Raw genomic sequence first — 8,386 nt, 5'->3', positions numbered from 1 at the left:
TGTTCACCCTAAAGGAATGAATGACTAATAGTTATTTTAGGTATGCAGTAGTATTCGGTGGCCTAAGGGAGGTGAGCTTCTTGATCCCATTAAATTCCTTAAACCAGCGCTGATGAACAGAATGAGGGGAGGCAGGTTCTTTCGAGGTGGGGATGCTCAGACCCAGGGGCCTGATGGGTTGAGTGGTGCCCTTCAGGTATGTCTTATAATGGGAGGGACAGGGCCTATCTTGTTTGCAGGCAGGCCCAGGCCAGGGTCCAGTTGGGGCACAGGGCCTGGGGGAAGGCAGGGCCTGGGGCAGCCAGGCCCCCTGTGTGGGCTCAACCTGCTTGGGAGTAGTCCCTGCCAGTCTGTCTGGGGACCCTAGGGCAGGGCAGGGAGAGGTGCTAGGCAGGGCCAGCTGGCTGCCAGTGCCCTGGTCCTCGCCCTCTGCCTCTGTGAGTGGATGGGTGGGGGCGGTGGCTGTGGCGTTCCTGGCTGGGAGCCCAGAGGAGTCTTTTGTAATCACAACATGATCTCGTGTGCTGAGCAGCGAAGCCGGCGGGGAGAGGCCAGCAGAGGCCCAGCTCTGGTAGCTCCAGCTTCCCTCCTGTTCTGGCTCCCCTGGGGCTGCTCTGGAATTCTCCCGGTGCCCGCTGTTGCCATGCACTCAGCTGTGAGTGGCACCTCGCCTTTGGCGGGGGGCTTCTTGGTGTTGGGAGGGGTCTGGGACACCAGGCAGTCACATTTTGGGGGCAGCTGGGAACAGTCGAGCCTGGAGGAAGAGGGCTGTGCCTAGGCGGGCGGGGAGAGGGGGCGCGCTGGGCACGGGCATTGGCCACAATGAAGACCCTGCAGCCAGACTGGGAGGGGCCTGGGAATCTTGGTACGGGGCACAGCTTCCTCAGGGTGGTTCCCCGGCTGGGCCTGTTCACAGGCTGACTCTCTCCTGCCCCAGCTGCCAGCAGCTCCTGCTGGAGAGGCTGGGCCCGTGGAAGCGATTCTTTCGATTCTTTCCTACCGGCTGAGCACAGACCTGGGGAATGGGGTTCAGGGCCTAGGAGCCTGGAATGAAGCAGGGGCCTTTCTTTCTTCTGTGGCTCTGGGCCTGGGAGTCAGACAGCTCCCCCCTCGACCTCCCGAATCCCCTGGCAACTTCCCAGTCACGGCAGGTTCCGCTGCCAGAGCCATTTATAACTCCCATTCCAGGCTCTGCTCAGCAGCGGGGCTCCCTGGAGAGCCGGGGGAGGGGCGGCCCATTACTGGGAGCTGCAGGCCTGGGTCTGAAGGCCTGACCTGAGCCCCTGAAGAGAGGTGGGCTGACAGGACGAGTAGGCTGGGGTCTTAGAGCCTTCCATATGCCATTTCCCCATGTAACCCTGGCTCTGGGGCTCGGATCGTGTTCACTGGTGGCAAGAACATGTGAATGTGAAAGTCAGGGAGCTGGTAAGGGGCTGGCATGGCAGTCAGGAGCTCGAGCCCCTTGTCCTCTGCAGGGGCCTCAGGGGGCGGAGTCCCCATGGAGCAGGCAGGAAGAGAAGGACGCAGAGCTGGACCGGAGGATAATTGCCCTTCGCAAGAAGAACCAGGCCTTGCTACGCAGGTACCAGGTGAGAGGGCTGTGATGGGCTGGGAGGACGGACTGGGTTGGCACTCCCTCTCAGACCTGCACACCTCTGCACGGGTGCCTCTCCCTACAGGCTCTGGTTTGGGGTCCGGGGTTAGGGAGGCTCTGTGAGGAGGGTCTTGCTGACTACATGATGCCTCTGCCCCCCGGGTGTCCCACTGTGTAGGCCTGTTGGCATCTATGTCTATGTGTCTGGGGGGCTGTGACCTTGCTGACCCCAGGCCGTCCCACAGGAGATCCAGGAAGACCGTCGGCAGGCGGAGCAGGGGGGCATGGCTGTAACCACACCAGAACTCCTTCGGCCCGACGGCCTCACTGTGACGATCAGCCAGGTTCCTGGTGTAAGCCCTACCCGGGAGAGAGTTAGGGCAGGGTGGCAACAAGGTGGAGGCCCAGCTCGTGTCAAGGGAGGACAACTTCCCCTGCCCCTCTGCCTCTCCCGCTTGCAATTCTGGGGCACCCCCACCGGCTCCCAACCTCACACAGCCCATGCCACTCCATCCTTTTCTCCCCAAAGGGCCAGAGCTGAAAGGCTCCTAAGTAGAAGTCTCCTCATACCCTTCTCCAGGCCTGAGGTCCCACTTCCTTGCCCCCAAGCACAGGCTACTCCTAAATCTAAACCCCAGGGGGACAGAGAAGTGGGGGCCAAATGTCACGAATAATCTGAGGGACAAAGCCCCATTGTCTGAGCACTTTGGATTTTCCCCACTCAGAAATGATGAGGCTTGGTGGCATCTTGGCTCTGGGTGGCCCCAAGCCACCTAATGCCACTGGCATGCGAATGCCCCACATAATCAGCTCCTCTGTGGGCACTGAGAGGGGCCAGGGCTAGAACCAGCCTCCAGCGCCTGCCCAGTGCTGCTTGTATGGCCTAAGGACACAGTACCTCATTCTGCAGGAGAAGCGGGTGGTCAGCCAGAACTGGACAAGGAACACCCTCGGACCGGGAGCAGGTAGTGAGATGCTGGAGGACGAGGAGGCAGATGCCCACACGGGTGCTTTCTGCATGGGGGAGCGGGTGGAGCTGGCCGTGACCATGGAAAACAAAGCCAAGGTGAGCCGGGTGGTGGGGGAAGCCCGCACGGGTGGGCAGCCTCTTTTTCCTGGCTCTGCCAAGCTGCCCATCCTCACCTCCCCCAGGCCAAGCGGATCGTAAGTGAGAAACCCAGCAAGGCAAGGAAGCAGGGGACAGAAGGGTCACCTGGAGGGGGATTGGGCCAGAGCCCCCCCAGGCAGATGGCCGTCAGCTCGGATTCTGTGCGGAAGGTACTTCAAGAGGAGACAGAAATGTGGTGGTCCCCCTTTGCAGGAGGCAGAGAAGCTGAGTCACATATGTCCCCCATCTGTGGAGACATGGCCCAGGCAGCCCTAGAATTTCCACCTCCCTTCCTTTCTCTGGCCCGTCTCCATGTTGGGTGGGCCTTGCAGTGAGAGACAGGGTAAGCCAGAGTGGGACCCAGCCCTGCACCCTATCTGGCCCTCAGGTGGCAAAGGGCGGAGGTTTTGGGGGAGCCGGGGCCCCGAGGGTGTCGGGGACTGGCCTTGAGCCAGGTGTGACCTCTAGGTGGCAGCAGGCCCTAGTCTTGCTCCCTGCCGCAGGGCTCCTCTCCACCCCAACCCACCACACTCCCCTGCACCCGCCCTGGGGACAGATGCTATTATCATGCTCCTCTCACAGCCCAGGAAATGATATTTGGAGAGGTTAAGTAACTTGCTCCAAAGACACAGCTAAAGAGTGGATGGAAACCGTGCCTGTGGCAAACAGCATGTTAGAGAAGGAGCGGATCTAATTCTTAGAAGGGGACACTGAAACCCCGAGAGAGGAAGGGGTTAGTGACAGATGGCCACCCCAAACCCGGGCTTCTTTCTGCTTCTACTTCATGGTGCTGAGTGTCTTCTTCTCGCAGGGTTCTCGGGAACCCCGGAATCCAGGCCGAGTCCCAGGTTCAGTTTCCCACCTGGAGGTGGACTGGGACTATGCTCAGTGGAAGCAGGAGCGGGAACAGATCGACCTGGCCCGCTTGGCCCGGCACAGAGATGCACACGGTGACTGGCGCCGCCCGTGGGACCTGGACAAGGCCAAGCCCATGTGGGTGGCAGGACCAGACACTTTGCTGGGCTGGCTTGTGTGCAATGCTCTGGACAGGGCTGCCTGGGGACTTCAGAGGGCTGGTGGGACCTGGTCTGGGCCCTGAGGTCAGGCCCTGGGCCTCAGGGTCTATGTGGGCATAGACTCCGCCTCTTTCTTGGGGCCCCCAGTTCTGGGGTCGGGGAAGGTGGTATTGGGGTGGGTCCTGCTGCAGCCTCTGTCCTCTCTGCCATCAGCATCTGGACCCCCATCTGTCTTCACAGGCTACAGGACTCCAGCAAGCATCGGCAAGAAGGCCCAGCTAGGGCAGGCAGCACCAGGGGTGAGCTTGCACCCAGCTGGCCCCCTTCTTTTCCTTGACTTTTTTCTCTCCTTGTCTCCCTTCCTCTATTTTCTCTATTGGTTTCCCAAGTGGAAAGCAGCAGGGAAGTATGTCATCCTTCTTCTCCCTTACCATCACAAGAGGGCAGCACGACCTGCCACTCTCCAAATCCACAACTCTGACCCGGGGTTCTGACCCCAGAGGGTCTAGGGAGGAGGTTGATGTGGAAGTTTGTCCTGAGGTCATTTTCAGGTATTGCTCCCTCATGGAAGAAAATTCTAGTTTCCTTGGCCCTGACCTGCAAATTGCCATTCCCCTCATTATACCCACAAAGCAGCCCAGCTTCTTTGGGAGAGGTTCTGGTCGCCAAGCAGGAGTGGTGAGGGGGGCACAGGCCCCAGGCCTCCTGGTCCTCTGACCTAGGCTCCTTTTGGGAGCCCGAGAATCCACAACCGAACCAAAAGAAGGACTGACTGGTGCTGGAAGAACTGGTCTTCCTGCTTTGGAGCCTTTGTTACCACGCCCTCTCCTTTGCCTCACTTAGGTCCTAGGAGCCAACGGAAGCTGCAGCCCCCACCATTGGGCCCTGATGGCAAAGGTGAGCTGGGAGAAGAGAAGCAGGGTTCCATGAACTGGTGAAGGAGCCAGACTGCTATGGCCTCTCTCTCCTACATTTGCAGGTGGTATGACTCGGGGCAGGCAACCCAGCAGACCCCCCATGACTCTGGCCACACATAGCAAAGCCCGGGGGACAGAGAGGCTGACTGGCAGGGCCCGCAGGTAACAGGTGGCAGGGGGCAAAATCAAGGGAGGCATTGGGGCCTCCTGATTTACTGGCTCTGCCTTGCCCCTGGGAGGTGAGGACAGCACTGGTCCACCCCCGGGGCCTCTGCCTCCTTGGCGGTGGGTTAATGAGATGAGGGAGAGGCCATCAGCAAAGGCAGCAGCAGCAAGAGCCTGGTACCCAGGGAGGCCGGTGGTAATTACAGCAGTTACCTTCCCCGGGGAAGTCAGACGTGCCTTTCCCAGGCAGCACAGGCAGGGACACGCCTGGAGTCCCCACAGCACTCAAGATGCTGCAGGCTTGGCCATAAACAGCAGCTGGGGACCTGGGGTAGAGCTAAGGCGGGTGGGATTCTGAGGAAATGGTTGGATTTGGGGAGCAAGGTCAGGCTGGAAATGAAGCAGCCTGGAGCCTCCCGGCTCTGAAGCTCCACAGAGGCCCGCGAGCTCTAGCTTCTTCCTGGGGAACGTGGGTGACACGTTCCCTGGCAATGAAGTGGGTGACATGCAGTGGGGCTAGTAGGAGGAGGACCCACATGTGCTGTGTTTCCACAGGTGGGAGATGAAGGAAGACGAGGAGCTGGCGAGCCAGGAGGTAGGTACTTGGGCATAGGGTGGGGCAGGCTAGGGACATGAGCCTTGAATTTGCCAGCCAGCAAAACCACCCTCTTGTTTCAGGGACGCCAAAGCGCCAGAAAAACTCTAAGCGAAAAGGAACAAGCACAGAAGCAGAGCAAGACAGAGCCGGGCAGACCCACGAGTGCCCCAGCAACCAGCCCAGCTTTGGAGTCCCGAGAGGGACCAAGTGGGGAGTCAGGAACTTTGACAGCCAATTTGGTTCCTTGCTCACCACAGAACACTGACTTGGTTCCTCTTGACCTCTCTTTAGGCGGGATCAATAGCCCTGGGCCCAGGGAGCATGTGTGTGTGCCTAGTCCAACACCTGGGGACCAGGAGAGCCCTGGGTCCTGGCCAGATGGTTCCCAGCAGCCCTTGGGGTGGAATGGCCTCCAGGCTGAGCCAGAAGTCCAGACTTGCTCTGAGTTACAAGAAGCAGGGTCCCCAGAGTCCAGAGAAGACAGTAAGGCTAGGGCCCCACAGGGACTGGCGCCTCGGAGCAGGCCCCCCAGAGGTACTGGCCAGAGCACAAGGGGCACAGGATGTGTAAAGAGCAGGACAGGTGGTCCTGGCCCTTCAGGAAGATGCTGAGCAGGCTGCTGGGAGCTGGAGGTGCAGGCTGGGGAGAGGAGGAGGAAAGAATAGTCTGGGTGGTGAGTGTCTGGTTGCCAGAGGTTGTAGCAGTCTGGTTGAGCAGTTTGGCAAACTGGTAGAGTGACATTGTGAGGGAAGGAGGTGCGCTTCCCTGCACCTCTCGTGCACATCCCTTTTTCCCTGGTGTCCTGCGCCTCATCTGGTCTTTGCAGTGGGTGAGTTCTGTCCTGGGCCTCCTGCCACAAGCTGTGACAGGCCACAAGCTGCCCTTCCACGGTGAGAGAAGTCCAGCTCTGGCTCCTCAGGTGTCGGGAGGGCATGCGCAGCCCAGGACTAGATCTTTTCCTTCTGCTTTGCACCCATGTGACTCACAGTCCCAGACTCAGAGGATGGCCAAACTAGGGGAATCTCAGCAACTGGCTGGCAACCATCTGCCTTTCTGAAAGAGGAGGCCGAGGCCCAGAGAAAGGAGGGCAACATCACTTGCAGGGACCGAGCTGGACATAGAAGAAGAGCGCTCAGGCTCTCTCAGAGAAAGGGAGGGTCCCTGGGCAGACTTCCTCTCTGGAATGGGCTGGGAGGCCCTATGACCAGGAATCACCCTCCCTGATACCCAGGTCAGACATCAAGCACACCATGAAGGGGGGCAAGGCGATAGCCCTGCAGCCTGGGGTGATTCTTGCCAGCTTCTACTTCCTCTTCCTCCCCACCTCCCTGCACCAGGATCACACAAAAGCAAGGTCTCAGATAGGGACTCCAAAGGGAAAAGAGACACTCCGGCTAAGTATGACATCAGGATCTGTCTTCCCTACTTAGTCTCCGTTCTTGCCCCTCCCCTGAGGCCCACGTCTGGTGAATTATCTAGACTCCGCACAAGCTGTGGCTTCCTTTCTATTCAACAAACATTTCCTGAGCACCCACTACCAGCCATGTAGCCGGTGGGCGATGGTGACTTAGCCAGCAGGAGGGAGGGAAGAAATCTAGCCACCTAACAGACCCAGGCTGCACGGTAGGAGCCAATCTCTACTGTAAGTGCCTAGCAAGGGCTAGGGATGTTGGTGGCAAAGGTGTCACGCACGCCCTTTGCCCTCAAGCTCTTGCCTGGATCCCCCCAAATGATATACCCCAGTCCCCTCCTCTCTGGCCCTGCCATGGTTGTTCCTTTCTGCTGGGGGGCCTGGGCCTCACCAGCCCATTTGGATTCTCTAGGATATGTCCAGGTCATGCACAGTATTTCTCCACTGTTGGGGGCCTGAGCTGTGGGGTCAGTCTGGGCTTCCTGACTGGCTCTTGTTCCCCCCTCTATCCCCACTATTTAGGAAGCGTAAGAGCCCCCCTTTTCAGCAGAGCAGACTGTTGAGAGCAGTGCCTCTCACAAATTAAGGTACAGAGAGAAGAATGTGGATTCTAATTTGGTAGGTCTGGGGTGGGCTGGAGGACTTGTGTTTCTAAGAAGTTCCGGGTGATGCCTATGCTGTAGAATATCTATGGTGAGAACTAGGGGCAGAGACAGAGTCTAGATGCTGAGGGCTGGTTGCTGGCTCTGGAGAGAGTTGGGGGACACTGTCCCAACCAGGTGGGAGCTTCCTGGCTTCAGAGTTGGGTGGGAAGCTGCCGGGGAGTGGGAAGGGTTGGATGGCGAGGGGATGTGTGTGGAAGTAGTTGATATGCAGTTGATCAGAGGAATGTTGGAAAGGCTTAGGAACATTCCTATATATGGGGAATAAGACCCCTACGAGATGTGAACAGGCCTGGTGAAAGACTCCAAGCTCGTCTCCCACCTGCTGCCCATCTATCTATGGCTTTGGAGCATGGGATGGGCGCTAGAACTCTTAGCACCCAGAGAATAGGGCTGGGGTAGAGCAGGTTCAGGTAGAGCCCGGGAATTCAGATGTCTCCCCAAGTGATCGTGACCAAGAATTTGAATTCTAAGATTCACAAACTGCTCCCAATGCTGCCAATTGTACAGCTGCATCTTCATTAAGGGGTACATGCCAAGGACTGCTTGACTGTGGGGTGGGGAGGTAGAATTTGGAGAGTTCTGAGTCAGCCCCCACAATAGGACCTGATCAGGAGAGCAAGCTGGGCAGAAGGGCGATGGAGAGACAAGGCTTCCGTGCCAGAACGGCAGGAGAAAGGATGTCCTTGGAGCCACTAGGGGTTAGAGAGAACGGACAGCGGCACAGGACGTCTTAATTGTAGGGAGGATAGCGTAAGCCAAGCGTCTCTGAGCTTTTCTCAGAAAAGGGGGGGCTCTTCTTCAGGATAAGGGAACCACCCCTTCTGCTCTAGGATGGAAGCCGCTATGGAGCGGGAAGCAAGCAGTTAGTTCTCCCTCCACAAACCTTGGCTCGTGGGGCTGGTTGTTGCTCTT

The 8,386-nt window shown here is 58.5% G+C and overlaps 1 protein-coding gene across 1 annotated transcript; it reads left to right on the top strand.

Moving 5' to 3' along the window:
* Positions 1-510: 510 nt before the first annotated feature.
* CCDC9B (coiled-coil domain containing 9B) lies at positions 511-7,642 on the top strand. The gene is made up of 11 exons (XM_037502209.2): positions 511-655; positions 1,476-1,589; positions 1,840-1,947; positions 2,505-2,660; positions 2,747-2,872; positions 3,514-3,695; positions 3,959-4,017; positions 4,562-4,615; positions 4,698-4,797; positions 5,356-5,395; positions 5,479-7,642. The coding sequence occupies exons 1-11, from the start codon at positions 512-514 to the stop codon at positions 6,007-6,009; spliced, it is 1,614 nt and encodes a 537-aa protein (XP_037358106.1). The 5' UTR covers position 511; the 3' UTR covers positions 6,010-7,642.
* Positions 7,643-8,386: the final 744 nt, after the last annotated feature.

The sequence above is a fragment of the Talpa occidentalis genome, unplaced genomic scaffold (assembly GCF_014898055.3).
Source record: "Talpa occidentalis isolate TD23 unplaced genomic scaffold, MPIMG_talOcc4v2.1 talOcc4.11, whole genome shotgun sequence".
In the NCBI taxonomy this organism is placed as follows: Eukaryota; Metazoa; Chordata; class Mammalia; order Eulipotyphla; family Talpidae; genus Talpa; species Talpa occidentalis.
The sequence above is the reverse complement of the archived record's forward strand: the minus strand, read 5'-3'. Positions and strand labels throughout refer to the sequence as shown.

Excerpts from the sequence above, each read along its gene's own strand:
- CCDC9B (XM_037502209.2), top strand. The coding sequence starts at position 512 with ATGATCTCGTGTGCTGAGCAGCGAAGCCGGCGGGGAGAGGCCAGCAGA. Across the intron at positions 1,590-1,839 it reads CCTTGCTACGCAGGTACCAG|GAGATCCAGGAAGACCGTCG; the intron begins GTGAGAGGGCTG and ends GCCGTCCCACAG. Across the intron at positions 4,798-5,355 it reads CTGACTGGCAGGGCCCGCAG|GTGGGAGATGAAGGAAGACG; the intron begins GTAACAGGTGGC and ends GTGTTTCCACAG.